Raw genomic sequence first — 19,586 nt, 5'->3', positions numbered from 1 at the left:
ATATGCAAGTGACATCTAGACTGGTTAGCTAACAAATGTTTTGTTCAATTTGTAAGAAAGTTTCCTTCAAAAACAGTCAAGGACCCATCTCAAAACAACGAAGGCAAATTTCAGTCTGCCTTAAGACAGTTATATTTTTAACAGTGGGAAGTTCACGCTATGTACCTGGGATCTGTCTGTAGCTGGAACAAAGAGAAGATAAAGCTTAGTAAGATTTAGCAAAAGTTTGATTCTGTCCTCTTCTCATTGATTCCGATCTCTTCCATTCAATTGTTGAAAAGAACATTTCCCCTTGAAATTATTACATGTAGTTGGAGAGCAACTACATGTAAGTAGTTAATCATGCTCCCTGCTAAGAGACAGGCTGTTTCTTTTTCACTGTTAAAATCCTACTTTTGACATTTTTTTTATTTAAAGGTAGCACCAATTTCAACAGTCAGCAGAATGTCTGATCTGAATAGAAGTTGAGAAAGAAAAACTTTCCTCAAGTGATGACAAGATAGGACAAACGTTTTTGTAATGTTTTGCAATAGCTGTAGAGTGTAGTTGTGTCAATATCTGCACCTCTGTTATCCTAAATAAATAAATAAATAAATAAATAAATAAATAAATAAATAAATAAATACCTTTGTAAAGATGTAAACACAGTTACTTGGTCCATATATTATATCCATTGAATCACACAACTTCAACATAAATATGGCTCTAGGAACAAATACTGAACTTAATTATGCAGAAAACAATTGAACAGTTATATATTTCAAAATTTCCTTTCAAGGAAAAATATTTTTGTTAGATACACAGTTCAAGATTTTGGGTAATTGATCCAACTCTACAGAATAAATTAATTAGTCATATATACATTATCTAAAATGTTGTATTAGCAAAACAATTAAATATAAATGGAGAAAAGTTCCATGTTCACAGTCATAATATTCTGTTGTGAAAAGTATGTGGTTTCATGCACTTAGATAGATTACTAACATTCTAATAAAGAAGAATATCAAATAAATACTTCAATCAGTAAAAAATATTGAATTATATAAACTAGCAGTCAGATAGCAATGGAGAAAATATAGGAGATATAATGCATGCTTTGGGCTATATATGTATGTGTACACTTTGAGAGGAAACAACTAAATTTCATTTTTAATGTGTGCCATTGTGCCCACAGGAACAAATGACCATAAAGGTTATCTAATCTAATCTAAAACTATATAGAGTAATCTTCAGAAATCATAGGAAACTTATTTTGCCTCATCAAAATGCAGAAGAAAAGCTAATGTTAATTTAATTATATTATGCATATTTTAACCTACAGACTGAAGGCTACAAAACATTTTACCATACATGTACAAAGCTACTGTAAGGGTATTTCTACCATACGTATAACAATTAGTTACTTCATTTCACCACTGTGATGAATGCATTATCATCATCATCATCATCATCATCATCATCATCATCATCCGTGGGGGAACTTCATCATTCACAAACAAACAAGAGCCACAACCCATCTCCAGCAGTTCATATTCACAGACCTTGGATCAGTTGAAACTCATCATCACATGAATCTACAAACACTGAAAAATGTGCTGTCTATCATCACCATGCTTGAGCTGTCTACATATGATCAACGTTAAGGGCTCTGCGGTTGCTACATTTGATTAGTAAATGAAGTTGGGCCACTCTGGTTAAAGCTCTGTGGTTGCTGGCCAAATTCATCAACTTGGCCATAATTAGTTTGTTGCCCAAAATTGCCTTCCTGTTGGTTATACCCACCACTCGACCCATAGCTATCTTGATTGTAGCCACCTTGATTATAGCTGCCGGATTGTTTCTCGAGGGTGTCTTGAGGATACCTTGAACCCGAAGAATGCCAACCAGTCTCCTTAAAAACAAACCAGATATTTCCTGCCCAGAGAACAAAGTTCAAGAATCCAAAGACCTACACAAAAAGCAGAGCAAGACATAAAATTTCATTTAGGTTTTTTTTCTCTCTCTCTCTTTTGATTATTCACATAATTGAGATGTTTCTTTCAAAAAAAATTCCAAAGACAACTTATCAATTCCAGAAAACCTTCCAAAGATGTAGTTAAAACAAATATTAATCTGTCACCCACATAATAGAGGTAGGAAATATAAATGAACAATATTCAACTGAAAACGGTTTCCAGCTTTCATTTAGTAGGTGGACTGCAAGAAACTAATTGAGAGGAGAGTTTTATTCTTTGATGTTGGATCTGTGGCTTTGCGATGTTGTTACCAAAGGCAATCAATCATTTATTTTTTTCCCCAAAGTAATTTTTTGCAGTGCCATAATAAATGTTAGCTATTAACAGACTCAGATGATTAAAAGGCCTTTTTCCCTCCAGATTCTGTATAATATCTGGAGAAATCTATTTCATATTCATGCCATTAGGATAAATACACTTTGATTGTTAAATATAACCAGAATGTTCAATTATTATCTTTTAAAACGGTCCTACTTGCTTACACTATGTCTATTTATAGCTGCTCATGCCATTATTATCTTATTATCCTTTGAAGAATCAATGAATTAGGTTAAATATGAAATTCATGGTGGATTCCAAATGAAGAGGGACAAAAGACAAATGCTGAGTGATTTGGTAGGACACCAATCATTTTATTTCAGACCCTTCTTTTTCTTTTTTTTTTTTACAAAATAAAAGGCATACTCACAACTGAAGTATTAAGACTTGACATAACAGGGCTGTACACAGGCAAGCACTTGTTGGACTGTTGTTTGCAAGCTGACATCAGTAAGAGTACTTCATTTGGGTCAGTGGCAACCTTTACATCAGATAGTCCTTTAGCCCAAGCAGAAGAACCCACAAGCCACATGAAGGAGAACACCACTGTCACAACGAAGTCCTACAAAACCCAAATTGAACATTGCAGGTTCATGTTTGACAGGCGGAGAAAAGCATGGTAGGACATTGGTACAATGTGAATGAATACAAAGGCCAGAAGGACAGTTCCACTTGATAGCATACTCTCAGAACGCATAAATCCCATGTCCAAAAGTGTACACACATTCGTATTTTCCTACTTATGAAAATCATACATGTGCTCCTGAAGTGGAAGCACAATACATGCTGGATGGAATGAGCCAGAACGTGGACCTAGTTCAATTCTCAGCCCAACAATCTTCAGAAAAAACAGGTGTTATTTGTCAGATGGTTATAAACAAACAGTCCCTTAGAACAGACATGTCAAACACAAGGCCCGGGGGCCAGATCCGGCCCACAAAGTGGTTTCATGTGGCCCGTGAAGCCATCCTGGAAACAGTGAGGGAACGGCCCCCAATGCCTTGGCCCTGGCCCAGAGACCCTCAGATCTGTCCCACTCCTGCCCAGGCCCCCATAGGCACCCTTGATGCGAATGATGTAGAGCTGGCCATGCCCACCCAGTAGGCCATATGCACTCTAGCCACGCCCACCCTGGCCATACCCACCCGGCCCCCTGAGGGCAACCACAATGCTGATGCGGCCCTCAATGAAATTGAGTTTGACACCCCTGCCTTAGAAGATCAACCAACGGGTGGAAACAACTTCTCCCACTCAAAAAAGATTTGCTTCTAGCCTGCGCATGAGATGGGTGGGGGAAAGAGATACAAGAATTTGAGCTTCAATCTGACTATAAATAGACCTTGCATATGATACCCAACAGACTTCTTCTGCTTTACTTCCTCTTTTATCACTTCAGGTGTTGAGGGGGAAACAAGTTCTGGTTCTTGTACTTCTGGCAGTCTCAACCACTGTTATTTGATGCTGCTGTACATGGAAAGAAGATGTCTTTCCATCTTCTTCTGGGTCTGCCTCATTTCTTTTGCCTTTTCCTCTTTTGGTATATGCCTTGCATGATGTAGAATGGACTTCCACAACCATTTCAGCTTCGTGGACCGATATGGGGGAAGGGGTAGTTCCATGCAAGAAGTGGGCAAGCCTGCATGGGCTCACTGCTCGCGCAAGTGGGGATGAACACTCGAAAGTCAAGGAAATTGACAATTGCCTCTCAAATCCAACCTCATGTCCACTTCGTAAGAGATGGTAACAGGACAAAGTAAGGGATTGGCGTAGCCTTGTGCCACAGGCAGACATGAAGGCCTTCCTGAGTCACCCTGAAACTGCCAGGCTAAAGAGTGAAGTTGCGACAGGCCCAGCAAGCTGCAATGGATAATATATTGATTGCTACAGAAATTACAAGGAGATACCCAGCAGATACTGGATACTTATTTAGCTGCAATAAATCTACTGATCAGAAGTTTTGTGTCCTTGAGTTCCTTGTATCCAGTTCGGCTTGCTAAGAGAAGACTGAATTTGATAGACGGTGACTCCCTTAGGTTACTATGTGGAGCACCTTCTCCAGTCTGGTATTAGTTCTGATAAGTATACAGCTCTTGGCATTCTCAAGATGCTTTGGCCAAGACCTCTAGAGAGCCATAAGTTGACAAAAACTTCTAAGGCCAACTTATGAGATGTGAACCTCCACCTGCAGTCACACAAGAGAAACATTGCAAGTTGCTTTCTCCTGAGACTGATAAGCTCCTTTCCATTCCATTTCATCAAAGCATTTCCCTCCCAATCCTATGTGGAAAAGAGATTTGGAACAGCTGGATAGCAGCTATAAGATTAGCCTCCAATGGAATTAGCTAGGGGGACAGAGATGCCAGTAGGATCCTATTGTCTACTTTAATGTTGTGCAAAATATACATATTTTACCACTTTTAATGGTAAATTTTAATGGATTTTCTTTCTCGGCATGGTCCAGCCATGTCCAGGCTGCTTTCAAATTTTATCTTTTTTTTTTGCCAGCTTCTCAAGTCACACTAAATTTGCTTCTATCCCTGTTCCCCCCAATTTTCAGAGAATTATCCTGCTGTTGGGCAGATGGTAGAGAGGCAAAGTCCTGAGCTTCTTTACATGATTTCGTTCTGAGATTCCATTAAGTTCCAAATAGAAAAAAAAATCTCTTGGAAAATTACCATGGATAATGGGTTTGCACCCAATATACTCTCAGTTAACCCCTATATCCAGATTAGAGCAAGGACACATGCCAGTCAGTTAAGTTAGCGATAAAATATAGCTTGATTTTTAATTATTGCACATCAGAAATAATTAAATGGCAAAACAGATGGGCAAAACAGAAGGACACAGAACTTTCCAATGGCACAGGAAATACTGTGGATAATTAACATGGACACACCCAAAGGGAGTGACTTTTGTTCATTTCTGTTTTAACCTTATAATGTTCCTCATTAACAACACCTAATTAATGGCAGCCACACAGGCCTGGAAAGTAAGACATCAGGTGATCCCTCTATTCTGAACCATGAAAGGAGCAATTCGTTGGACTGGGATGAAGTATCCAACAAGTATCCTGAGTAGGTGTTGTTACCCAACTTACTTATTCCTCAGAGTTTCTCAACATTAGTAATTTTAAGACATGTGGAACTCAATTCCCAGAATTCACCAGCCAGAAACACTGCGCCAATCCTCAGAGATCAGGGTTATGTAATCCAGAGTATGCAAACATATAAAATATTGTATTTTACTGGATTCAAAATTGAATTTTATCCTAAATTTAATTTACTCAACGTTCCCACATTCCGTGAAAGACAAAAACAGCCTCCCCCCTCCCCCACCCCCAAATGTGGCAGGTTATTATTATTATTATTTTTCCTAAGAAAAATCCCCAAGGGCTGCAGGAAGTGTTATGCTAATGTTTCTGGAGGATGTGAAATCAAAACTGTAGAGACCTCTTTGCATTTTGGAGTGGAGCAGGAAGGCCAATTAAGTGCATTTGCATGTAGGCTTTCTTTCATCCAAGAAAGCATTCAGATGAAAATCACCTTGTTGCAATCAGTAGTATTATCTTTCTGTGTGTGCAGGAAAAAGTGGAGGGCAAATGTTGATTTGGGTTTTTGTCTGGACACTAAAAAATGTGGCCTAGATTTGCAGGATGAAGGACAACTTCAGTTGAGGCCTGAAAACCAGATCCCTTTTTTGGGGGGTGGGGGGGGCGGGGGGAGGGTTTAAGTACATGTTCCCATTTATGATATGACTTACTCTTGAGTTTCTTAGAGCTGGGTGAATTGCCTAAATAACCTCCCATTTATAGTACTGATTATCAGTGCAGGCTTCCCCCAGAGACTACAAAAATATAAAGCTGGTTTTTACAAGGCAGGATAACTTGTCCAATTATTTTTTGTGGATTGCAGGCAAAGAAAATGTCACCATTACAACGTTTCTAGTTTACTGCTACTGATGGTTTTCTATTTGTGGATTAGAAATGATGACAAAGGGATGAAAATGCAGTGATGTTAAAATTCTGTCACAACAGAATTATTTTTCCTGAGTAGAATGGTATTGCCTCACCGCAATGGCAAAGAGCAGAAGAACATGGGAATATTGGTTTGAGGTTAGTTTTTATTTATTTATTTTAATTCCATTTATATCCCGCCCTTCTCCGAAGACTCAGGGTGCCTTACAAGCTTAGCAGTAGCCTTCATTCTATGTATATGCCTGCTTATTAGGGCTTTCACACACACACCCCAAGCGGCATTATTACAAAGTCAGCTTAATTGCCCCCAACAATCTGGGTCCTCATTTTACCTACCTCGGAAGGATGGAAGGCTGAGTCAACCTTGAGCCTGGTGGGATGCGAACCTGCACTAATTGCAGGCAGCTGGTGTTACGTAAGGAAGCATTAGCCCACTGCTCCACCAAGGCTGTGCATGACATAGAAATGCCTTTCACATATTAAATAGAAGGATATAAGTTTATGAGGAATTAATGCTGTCCGTTGAAGGTTCAAATAAACTTGCAACAAATGACTTTTAAAATTAAAGATCCTGAAGATGGTACTACAGAGCTGGTTTGAATGAAGTTTTTATATATAGTTATATATACTCATTGCCCCTTTTGGATAGTAATTGGAGAGCCAATGTACATCTGCAGACCCATAATACCAACCACACAACACTTCAGATTAATTTTAAGATATTTAAGCTCTCTTATTCATAGGTGTCTGCATGCATTTACAATGTTGTAGATCATAGTTATATAAATTATTCTTTGTTGCCTAAACCAAAAATGTCAGCACACATTTTCTATACTATAACACTTATAAATATATCCAAATGTGTTTGAGATAAAGCAATTCTGTAATAAATACAGTCATATCCATTTTGACAATATTCCTTCTCTTCTTTCAGATTTCTGTAATGAGGTCTGTTATTAAGACTTGCTTTTAGGCAAAGCTTTCATATTTCTTGATACCATTTGGGCTGATCCTAATGAAAGAGTTACCCAGTTGTGGATTTTGTTTTTTACTGTTACAACCTAAAAAAATTTACATGCTTTTTAAAAGCCAAAGATATTTAACATACACATTTTTATAGGAACTAATTCTCAGATTTTCCTGAGTGGGACAAAGCAGATTGTAATCTAAGGAAATCAGTACCACATTTTTTTAAAATTCAGTAAATCTTTGAAAAAAGCAGCATTTCAATTGTGTAGAAAAAAATAATTATGTCTCCGCAGAATCTATAAAGTCGTGGATGGAGATTTTAAAAAGGTAAGATGTTGTATCTCTCATAGTCTGTCATAGTATTTGTAATATCTGTAGAAAGGGATAAATAGGAATATTTACTCTTCTTAAATGTTCATAACAAAGGTCTATAAAATCAGTGTAGCTACATGAACTGCTGTCTGTATAGACACAATTATCACTTAATAACAGTTCTCAGATTTTTTTTTAAAAAACATCTGCCCAATTTATCTTGTCAACATCATTGGGCAAACTTTGTTTGCCTTCAAACTATTTCTATATGATTCTCAATAACAGTCTCCAAATAACACCAAATAACCCCTAAATAACACTATCCAAAGAGTGTGAAATCTAAGTAGGAAATAGAAAAACCTATAGATAAGATGACAATAGAATTCAAACTAACCCAATGGAAGAGATAACTTAGACTGATGCATCAATTACAAGGACAAAGGTATTAGTAGTGGCTGAATGCATACTTACAATCAAAGGACCTCTGTTGTTTTCGCGGTATTTGTTCTGGAAGAAAATGTAAACTACTGTGGCTGCCAAGGAATAGAGGAAGGCAAAGACGGCAATCGTCACAAAGAATTCCGCAGAAGAGGAAAAGTCGCCTATTAGTGAAAGTTTTTCTCGTCTGCCTTCACAGGTGGGAGCATCAAAATTCACCTGGTACAACCTGACATTGAGAACAAGAAGAAAGTGAGTTGGAATCAGAATGCAAGTTAGTCCTCTGGAAATCAATCGATCAGAATAGAGCTGGAAGGGACCTTGGAGGTCTTCTACTCCAACCTGCTGCTTCAGTAGGAGCCCCTATACCATTTTAGACAAATGGCTGTCCAGTCTCTTCTTAAAAACCTCCAGTGATGGAGCGCCCACGATTTTTGGAGGCAAGCTGTTCCACTGGTTACTTGTCTTCACTGTTAGGAAGTTTCTCCTTAATTCCAGGTTGCTTCTTAATTAGTTTCCATCCATTGTTTGCATACACTTTCTATGGTATTGAGGTGGATTCCACATGCACTTCAAATGTCCTTGATAGAATGGTGCCCTATCAAGTTTTCTTCAAAAATTCTGTGAATCAGTATATGCTACTTGCACACACACAGGAGAGCCGGCTGCTTAGCCAACTACAGTACAACATTTTAAAGGCAACTTCAAAGACTGCACCTCTTTCCAAAGTTGAATGTAGCCAACCAACTGCTAAGAAGCTTTCAAAACACAAACATTGCCAAATATCTTGTATCCTCCACATGTCTTTGGCTGTATATGGCTCATTGGATCATGGATTGGATAAATTGGAATGCACAATCATACCCAATCTTACATACTGTACACATTGGGCCCCATTCTGCAATAAAAGGAAAAGGAGAACTAAACAATGCCAAAGTTTGGTCTAGTTTAATGAAGGGAAGGACTAGGGGTGACATGATACCAGTCCAATATTTGAGGAGTTGCAATAAAGAGGTGGTCAACCTATTCTCCAAAGCACCTGAAGGCAGGACAAGAAGCAACTAATGGAAAGAAACCAAAGAAAGAAGCAACCTAGAACTAAGGAGAAATTTCCAAACAGCTAGAACAATTAATCAGTGGAACAACCTGGTTCCAGAAGCTGTGAATGTTCCAACACTGGAAGTTTTTAAAAAGAGACTGGACAGCCATTTGTCTGAAATGGTATAGGGTTTCCTGCCTGAGCAGGGGGTTGGACTAGAAGACCACTAGGGTCCCTTCCAACATCATTTATTATTATTATTATTATTATTATTATTATTATTATTATTATTATTATTATTATTATTATTATTATTATTATTATTATTATTATTATCCCAAAGTAGTCAGGATCGGGTTGGGTTATAAATTTTGTAAAACAGACAGAAACAAATAGGTTCCTAGGTGATACTTAAACACTTCCAATACCTGGATAACGTGTTTCCCTGTCAAGCTACTACGATTGCTTTTTCAAACATTCCATTAGAAACTGCTTTTCTGTAACTTAAATCCATCATATCACATCTTGCACTCTGAAATAATAGAGTGTACTATCTGTTATTTGTGTGGTAGTCTCAAAGGCTTCTGAGCCAAACATATTTGTCTCTGTGTTGCATTTGTGCTCTGTTTTATACTTAGACTTCACTAGGCACAAATGCTGTGATTTATGTACTTGCATTAGACAATATAAGGAAGTATGCAATTTGTGTATGTTGCTGTGCATGGCATCACTAGCTGTTGCTTGTGGAGATCACTCACCAGACCCTGCAAGCTTTTGAAATTTTTTGAGGCAATTTAGGATTGTTTACACTTCCAAAGAATCATCCCACTCTTTTCTACAGTAAGCAAGACTTCTACAGATAATATTTCATTAAGACCTAGATTCAAAGACACCCTCTATATACTACTAAATTTTTTGTGTCTGTAACCTTTAACTAGGCAAAATGGTGCACTGTAGAGCAGGGGTGTCAAACTCGCAACATCATGTGACGTGTCGTGTCGTATCACATTTTTTTCCCTATTGCCGGCAATGGGGTGGGTGTGGTTTCGGCATGATGCATCCAGCCTGCGGGCCGGCAGTTCGACACCCCTGTGGTAGAGTAACAATTTTGAACCAAAGTACCTCAAATGGACTAACTTACAGAATATCCAAAATCCAGAACCTTATGATTCCTCTGGAATTGAAATTTGGAAAATGTTATAAAACTTTTTGTGATATAAAAATGATCGTAAAACACTTTATGATGTAATACAAAACATCATGAAACATTTTTTGCGGTCAACTCCTGATGCTTGAGCGTGCTATGCAGTTCCACATGAACTGTTTTTAAGACAGACATGTCTCTGAAAGTCTCCCTGAATTTTTAAGAACTTTTCCAGTGAAGACAGCGCATTAGAAGCTCTGCTGTTGTGAAGTCTTATTTAACAAGCTTTTATGTCAGCATAAAATGATATATTCAGGAATCTGGTAAAGATGTATCTCTGAAACAGTGACCCAATGGGACAGGAATTGTGTAGTACTGTTCTCAGAACCACTGTACTGTAGCTGAATTAAACAAAACTCTTTATGGCTTAGTATAATGTATGAATCTATCTAGCCAGAAGATTTCACTAACTTACCATTATTTCTCCATAAAAGCAAGAAACAGAAGAGTTCAGCAGAGCAAGACTCACCAAATCAGCCACAAACACAATTCACTAAAGGTATTTATTCCCTGTATCCATCTCATATTTCAGTGTTCTGTACCAGTCTACTACCGGCCCTGCAGATAAGGCAGGGACAAGAAGGCAAGAGGCTGGAACTAAGCCTGCCAAATTTATGAACACAAAAGCAAATAGAGCAAAACAAGACACGAACCATGAAACAGGAACTATTCAAACAGTTGCCTTCAGCAAACCAGCCCTCCCACGCATTCCCCTTTTAAACAGTTCAGGGCGTGGCTTCTCTCTGCCTCCTTCCGAGGTGCCCCATTGCCTTCCTCTGTTTACTCCTGATTGACTGCCTCCTGCGTCGGGCGTCCTTGAACAGGGCCAGCTGTGGGTCATCTTCATCCACGCTGTCAGGCTCACACAGCTGGGTCTGCGTCGTAACCAGGTGGGAGGGGCCTGGCTGAGGGCTCTCATCAGCAAGCTCTCCAACCCACTCAGCAACCTCTCCAGCACCCCCCTCCTCCTCTGAATCATCCGACCCAAATGCCGAACCCACAGGCTGACCCTGAATCACAACATTCCGTTTAAATCCATTTAGTTCTCAGGACTCTCTATATCTCTAAATATAGTGTGTGTGTGTTTATTTGTGTGTGTGTATACACATACCTACACACATATCTTTATGTGTGTATATTTGTATATGTATATTATGTGCATGTATGTGAGCATATTCAGAACTCTATGTGCCTTTTATATCCTATCAAACAATGTCCCTATTTATTCCCTAATGTTATTAAAAATAGATTATTTGCACAGATAGCTTTTTGACTGATTTAGGGAATTATTTTATTTGCTACCTCATTTGTTGCTTTTCACTGCTGTGCTTTGTTGCCAATCATCTTGAGGGTGCCATGGCAACCGAAGAAATGAAGGGCAGAGATGATTGATGGAGGGAACATGTACCACCAACTCATTGTTGACTCTTTGCAACCACATAGGCAACACAGAGCTGCAATTAAAGGTAGCACCACTGGAATTACTTTGATGGCTGCTATTACTACTGTCCTGTCTTCCTCCTTCTCTATGCAAATTGTAAGTCCATGAAGATTCTTGTTTTTTTTTAACCACTGAAGTCTTAGAAATGAAGGAGCAGATGAAGGATAAAAGAGAGAGTCATCCAACACTTTGGCGACACAAATTACCAAAAAGGAGCTGAAGCAATAGTAGCCCTGAATCATCTGGGGAACATTTTTAGCACCAAGAGTAAGTACTGTGTCATTCTAAAGGTCACAGGAAATTGCTGCTTTGAATATATAATTTTCTGCTGACATAAAGGCTTGTTAAATAGGACTGCTTCCTCCATATGCAACCCTGTGAAGCTTTTTTTTTTGCTGTTACCTCGGTATTTAGATCCACGTGAAATTTCAAACAGCTGTCAATCCAACCACCTTATGAATTTGAGTTGGTTATTAGGCTGCTATTCTGAGTTGGTCCAATTCACTGTTTTATTCTCTGCAGCAGCTACTGAGCTGAAGGCAGCAAATGTGTAAATTGACACATAGCGTTATTCAGAAAAGCTGAAAAATGTTTGAGAGAAGTGACTGAATTTAGTTTACTATAATATATATGCCACTCAATCTAACAAAAGCAAGCAATGCACCATTAAAAAGAAACCATTATACATAACAAAACAGATCAACTGCTACAACGCCTAATGCACAGTGGGATGATCCCTCTCATCAGCAATCTGTTCCAAGGATCCCTGAAAAGCTAGGTTTTGAAAGCTTTCCAAAAAATAAAAAAAAGATAGACTCTAATCTCAGGAGGAATTTTGTTCCAAAGAACAGGGAATTATCTCCGTAATCCATGAAATGAAGTACTTTAAGAGACAGGACCTGGATAAAGTCACTTCCCTAATTTTATTTTGTGGGCAGAAACTGACAACTGGTTCATATTTATGACGGTTGCAGTGTCCCAGGATCATGTGATCACCTTTTGTGACCTTGCAACCAGTGAAGTCAATAGGGAAGACAGATTCACTTAACAACTGGGTTATTAATTTAACAATTGCAGTGATTCACTTAACAACTCTGGCAGGAAAGGTTGTAAAATGGAGCAAAATTCACTTAAGAAACGTTTCACTTAGCAACAGAAATTTCAGGCTCAGTTGTGGTCGTAAGTCGAGGACTATCTGTATTGCTTTCTGCTTGCTTGTTTGTCTGATGTTAATCTCTGCTTATCTGGATGTTGGTTGTTTGCCGGAGAGAACGTGTTCCGGTCTTTTTGCTTCTTTCTTAGCTTTTTTATTGTGGCTTTTCTTTATGTCTGTTGATGGCTGATTTGTCTGAATGCCAAGCTTCCAAGAATTCCCTAGCATTTTTGGATATACTTCAACCTATGATGCTTAGAATTTCCCAGTTAAAGCTATGGTTGACTCTGTCCACGTCCTATGAAAGTGATGGCAAACCTGTGGCACGCGTGCCAGTGGCAGCATTCAAAGCCCTCTCTGTGGACACGCGGGCTATCGCCCCAGCCCCGCCTCCCCCCACAGCCCCCTCCTCACCAGCAGCCTCATGGAAGAGAGTCGCCCCTGGGCATGGCCCGTGCGGAGCAGCCGGGCAGCAGGGAGAAAACTCTGCCCTCGTGCACCGTCACATGCAGATGCTGCTGTGGGGTCTGGGCAGAAGACATGGATGTCATGGCACTGCTGGGCCGCCTGGTGATCTACTGCAGCAGGATGTAGAGGTGGTGGGTGGCCCTGCCGACGGGTGGGGTGGAGCAGATCAGGGGCGGGACGGGGGTGGGGGCAGTTTTGGGGCACTTGGTCTCTAAAAGGTTCGCCATCACTGTCCTATGAGATTAAGGAGTTTTCATATCTTCTGATTGCTAGTTGGGGTTTAGTTGGTATTGTGCTCTGCTAGTCTTCTGCCTTACTAATTAGCTCAAGCAGAGCACTGAACCATGCTCAATCCCATTGTTCATAATTTATAGCAAGTTGTGTCTCCAATCAGGTTTATGAGTTCTAAGAGGTAATAGAAAGCTTTACAAGCTAATTATGCATGGAGAGTAATGTAAGCAGCTGTTGATGCTGTACCAAGTTCCTCTTCAACCTGAAGCGCTTCCCTTCTGAGGTAATTGGAGAATTTCCATAATCCTCAGACAGCAGGGCAAATACCATATTAGCTGGAAATTATAAGGGGGGAAAGCCTAACTCACCTGGAAGGCACATATCTGGGGAAGGCTATTTGGTCACATCTGTTTGATCTGAAAATGTTGCCAGACCATCTGGCAATCAATGAATTCCAACTCATCCTCTCCTTTTCCCACAGCTTTACCAGGCAGCTGCACCTAAGGTTGCTATTTATAGTTCCATTGCATTTTCCCCTCTGGTTTTTTAGCAGAATTTAAAAATAATGTATTTAGCATGTTATGTCTCTTAGGCGTCAATTTTAAAAATAATGATTGGATGACTACTTCTCCTTGAACAAAGTGCAATTTACTTCAAATAGTCATAAAATTACATTGCACTTCACTACATCTTCTGGTATTGTCCAATAGCAACCTTCCTGTTTTAAATTGCAGGGTGACATGTAACTTAATGCCCCCTCTGTGCCACCCTATTTTTCCCACAGAATGACAAGATAGAGCCAGCAATTTGGCAGCATTCATAGCAGCGATGAACTATTCTTCAAAAATCCCCTCTCATTATCCTTCTGGATGTATTACAGAATCAGGTATGCCCTGTTTTCTTCAGATTTTTCCTACTGGCTGTCAGGTAGGCTATGTTAGCAGAGTCTTCCTGATTGAAAGCTATCAAAATTACCCATGTTTTCAGGAATTAAAAACTTTTTATTTTATAGCAGAAAACATGAATTGACTAAAGTTAGTCTAAATCAGGGGTGTTCAAACTTGGCAGCTTTAAGACTTGTGGACTTCAATTCCTAGAAATCCTCAGCCAGCCATGCTGGCTGAGGAATTCTGGGAGTTGAAGTCCACAAGTCTTAAAGCAGCCAAGTTTGGAGACCCCTGATCTAAATGCATCCATCATGGTTATGTTTTGCATAAGCTCATGTATTCCCCTGTTTGTACTTCTACTTATAGATATAGTACTAATGGTTGACCCTTCATTTTTCTTGAGTAAAAGTGGCAAGTCCCCGGTGGGTGGACCAGCTATAGATGGATATTTGGGGGGGGTGTGTGTGTGTGTGGAGATGATACTTCATATCAATAAATTTCTCTGCAACTGTGGATATATTTGGACTTTATTCTGTGTGCAGAAGGAGAAAGTCCATTTCCCCTATAAAATTAGCCTACTTGAGCTCAGCTAAAATGATGCGAGTTCTCATCAGTAAGCTTTTTCATAGACTACAGCGGAATATGAGCTCTGCCCAATTAGGTGGCCAAAGACTAGTTATCAGAAGCAAACACCTGTTTAGCTATTATAGCAATAGCACCTAGACTTATATACCACTCCATTGTGCTTTACTGCACTCTCTGAGGGGTTTGCAGAGTCAGCATATTGCCCCCAACAATCTGAGTCTCCATTTTACCAACCTCGAAAGAATGGAAGGCTGAGTCAACCTTGAGCTGCTCAGGATCAAACTCCCTGGCAATGGGCAGAGTCAGCCTGCAATACTGCATTCTAACCACTGTGCCACCACAGATCCTATTATGACAACAAATAATAATGCAAAACTAATACTCAATGTGAATATTGAGTATTCACAGATATGCTCTGCGATATCTTGATACGACCAACTGCTGTGGAAGAGTGGAAAGGGTATCCCAGGAACATTTCCAGGATCCCAAACCCTTTCATTCCCTCAAGTTGCAACAAGGAAGAAAATATGTTAATACCAATTCATTCTACCATATGGAAAAATGATGTAACTTAGTTCTCATGCAGAACTAAGTCACTTTGGCTGACCTTGAAAAAGCTAAACAGAATTGTAGGAAGTACCCAGGAGTGTAAGTGAAAATTTGAGATTAAAAATGCATCCAGAAAGAAGGCAATGGCAAATCACTTCTAGGTAGTTGCCAGGAAAAAATACTGGTAGACTTCATGAGTCAAACTCAGCACTAAGATTTTACCTAAACCTTTATTTCAATTATATGTGCTCCTTAGCAGTATCTGCTGATGGAAGTTCATTCAATTACATCGGGAGAGCCAAGTATTCCTCACCCTTGCAGTAAGATATGAAATAACTGCTTAGGTCTAGCTATGTCCTCCTACATTTTAAAACAATACAATTGAATACTTTCTTCCGGATAAATGTCTTTATTGATTTATTAAGGTCGCATTAGCCTTCTTCAATCATTCCCTTCAAAGCCTAAAGGTTTGGAAATCGGTGGAGAAGTTTGCAGATTCGCCCTGCTCCTATTTGCTCTGATTAAAACATCAAGGGTGTCAGTTCATGCACCCTCGCCTCCAGCCTGGAATCAGCCTTCCAGAAGAATGCTTGGAAGTCAGAGACAGCAGGGATCAGCCTCACATTTACCTGTTTTCAAGGTATCATGAATCCCTAAAGAGAGAGATTTCAAACCAGGTTTCAAAACTGTTCTGCTATGCATGGTTGGATGCACTGTTTTATCAATGTCAAAACAAAGTTTCCTTGGAGAGCAGTCTATTTGCCAAATTATTGATGTTGCTGACCCTTCATTTTTCAAATAACAAAAAATGGAGTTGGGCCAAGCAATGCTGATATTGTTAGGTCCCATGAGTTAGTCAATTAATTGCTGAAGTTGTATATCAAAGAAATGGGAAAAATAATCTTACATATTTGGCTGCTTTCCTAAGGTAAAGGTAAAAGTAAAGGTTCCCCCATACATGCGTGCTAGTCATTTCCAACTCTAGGGAAACGTTTGAATCTCCGTTTCAAAGCTGAAGAGCCAGCGTTTGTCTGAGGAGGTCTCCGTGGTCATGTGGCCGGCATGACTAGATGCCAAAGGCGCACTGTTACCTTCCCACCATAGTGGTCCCTATTTTTCTACTTGCATTTTTTATGTGCTTTCGAACTACTAGGTTGGCAGAAGCTGGGACGAGTAACAGGTGCTCACTCTGTTACGCGGCACTCAGGATTCGACCCACCAAACTGCCGACATTCTGATTAACAGGCTCAGCATCCTAACTCACTGAGCCACTGCATCCCATAAATAACATAAACAGGCCAGTGATGCCAGAGGAGGAGAAAGAATAAAAAGTGTATCATTGTTTCCCCATTCCAATTTAGGAACTGCATTTAAGAGAAACAGAGAAGATAATCCTTTAATTATGTGAAAGGCTTTTCAAAGTATCTCTTCCTTGTTACAAAAGCCCTAGAGGAATATGAGGGATTTAAGTGGGCCATCTATGTACTTGGTAATAAAAATATTCCATAGATGTCAGTGACACAAAATGTTTTGCTTGAGTAAAATCCAGAGAAGATTTACTGGATCCCATTAATTTGTTGTTCTACTCAAGAACTGTAGATAGGAATCCATTTTCCATTCTTATTACTTATACCTTTTCCTATAGTTCTCAATTTTCTGTTTAGCTCAATAACCGTGCAATCTGTGCTCAATAATGCATCATTAGACTTGGAGATCTAAAGCATTGCTGACTAATTATATTAAAAAGTCCCACCAGGATGACCAGCAAGGAATAGGTCAATGCTTTCATGATTGTATTCCACAATTCCATGTCGCCTCATGGGCCCAACAATGCCATTTTTAAAAATTTAATTTGGGTTCTTTTGTGAATGTGCTTGCCTTAAGCAGTTCTATTTCAAATTGTCAAGCTGAGATTGAAAGTGAATTGAGGGAAGAGATGAATATTGCATCCTGCCATGCAGAATCTGTAAGAATGAGCCTTCTGAATCTACATTACTCTTCCTTTAGCATTTTCAAGAGCTCAGTTGCCCTTTCCTATTCAATATGATCTAATATTAGAAAGCAAAAGCAAGGCTATAAGCATCCTTGTTAGGTAGCAAAATGATAGGAATTTGCAAAGCTTGTCATAATTTAATACTGATCCATAAAAATCTTAATGTTTTATGAGTGTTGACCTCTCTTGCCAAATGTCAATGAAGCAACCAACCCATCAAACACAACAATCCTACGCTTATGATCACAATTTAAAATGTGAATCTGTATCCTGATGAGAACATTTTGTTTGTTGTGTCAGAAGAGAGGGAGTACTATTCTTTGTTAATATAGGTGACTCTTTGTGCCTTTTCTTCTAGGCTGAGAAGTTTAATAGGTTTGGGATGTTGATTGCAGAACTCTCATTCCCCCCCCCCCTAAATATCTGCTTTGCCTTTAACAGAGTTGTCTGCAACATCCGTGTCACTGTACTACAAGTGTTATCCATTTTGTATGTGCACTGTGACATCGCACATACCTACAAAAGGGTTGGAGCTTTCAGTGCAAAAATGATTTAATTTAATTTAATTTAATAATATTTATATACCGCCCTTCTCCCTGAGGACTCAGGGCGGTTCACAGGGCAGAATAAAATACTAAATACAAACGTTAAAACAAGATTAAATAATTGCCCATATTAAAACAGTTGGAATCAAGTTCTAATACACCAAATTAAAATTAAAACACAAGAATAAAAACCCCACCAATCCCCATCAGGCTAGGCCGGCTTGAGCAAACAGAAACGTCTTGAGATCGCGACGAAAGGAGCGAAGATCGGGCGCCATCCGGAGCTCTACCGGTAGCTGATTCCACAGCTCCGGAGCGCCCACAGAGAAGGATCTCCCCCTGGGGACCACCAATCGACATTCTCTGATCGGTGGCACCCTGAGGAGGCCCTCTCTGTGGGAACGCACAGGGCGCAGGGAGCTTGATGCCGGCAGCAGATGTTCCCTAAGGTACTCCGGCCCCATGCCATGAAGGGCTTTAAACACTGTTACCAGTACCTTGAATCTCACCCGGAAGACAACTGGCAACCAATGCAGCTCACGGAGCAGCGGTGTAACGTGGGAGTATCGGGAGACTCCCAACACAACTCTCGCGGCTGCATTCTGTACCAGTTGGAGCTTCCGGGTGGTCCTCAAGGGCAGCCCCATGTAGAGAGCGTTGCAGTAGTCTAGACGAGAGGACACGAGCGCATGAGTGACCGTGCACAAATCATCCCGGCTAAGATAGGGCCGCAACTGGCGCACCAGGCGATTTTGATGTTGATTTCATCAGATTAAAGAAGAATTTTCTTCTGCAGGGAGAGCTATTTCCATGTTTGAAGTACATAACTAGCTATTTCAAGGAAAGCTTATCTCTTTGTTTCTTTGGGCGATAGAATATGGGTTTGTGGAAATAATGATAATATTGGACTGGCTTTGTCTTTCCTGATAAACATATCCTGGTGAAGAAAGAAAGACTTGCCTTTTGCTGGGATATTCATTAATGAAATCGACACATTGTGGCTATAATTATTTACTGTATTTCACAACAAGCAGCATGTTTTCAAGTGAATTTATATAGAAGTTTTTTTTTTCAAAACTGCACACTCCATTAAACTATAGATGGCCATAGACTGGCCAATTGAATCGTTCACATTTTAGCTTAACAAACTCAGCATCAAAAATCTATCATTTTTTTCCAGATTTAAGTTCAGTTTAGCCTGCCTCTGTATTAATCTGAGTTTTAAAAGATGATTTCATAAAAAAAAATACATATTTTTCAGCATATACATATTTTTCTTTTAATAGTCACATTTTGTATGCAGTTTAGCCAGTGTTCATAATGTCTATATATTCCTTTTACATATAGATGCAATGTGTGTGCAAATTCCATGAATGTTCATCTTTTTGAAAGTTACCTTTACTTCTCCCTTCTCCTGCTGAATTAAATAGAATAGATAATAGAATAGAGCTGGAAGGGACCTTGGA

General features: G+C 39.4%; 1 protein-coding gene across 1 annotated transcript in view; it reads right to left on the bottom strand.

Annotated features, from left to right (window-relative positions):
• Window positions 1-677: 677 nt before the first annotated feature.
• Window positions 678-19,586, bottom strand: part of SYNPR (synaptoporin) — a gene marked incomplete at its 5' end in the record, with an annotated part of 150,421 nt that continues 131,512 nt past the window's right edge. The window contains 4 exons of the mRNA XM_083356083.1: window positions 678-705; window positions 1,783-1,948; window positions 2,704-2,895; window positions 8,059-8,254. Coding sequence (XP_083212209.1) covers window positions 689-705; window positions 1,783-1,948; window positions 2,704-2,895; window positions 8,059-8,254 — 571 coding nt within the window. The 3' untranslated portion in view covers window positions 678-688. The remainder of the gene's footprint in view (window positions 706-1,782; window positions 1,949-2,703; window positions 2,896-8,058; window positions 8,255-19,586) is intronic.

Source organism: Vipera ursinii (assembly GCF_947247035.1).
Source record: "Vipera ursinii genome assembly, chromosome: 2".
Taxonomy (NCBI): domain Eukaryota; kingdom Metazoa; phylum Chordata; class Lepidosauria; order Squamata; family Viperidae; genus Vipera; species Vipera ursinii.
The sequence above is the reverse complement of the archived record's forward strand: the minus strand, read 5'-3'. Positions and strand labels throughout refer to the sequence as shown.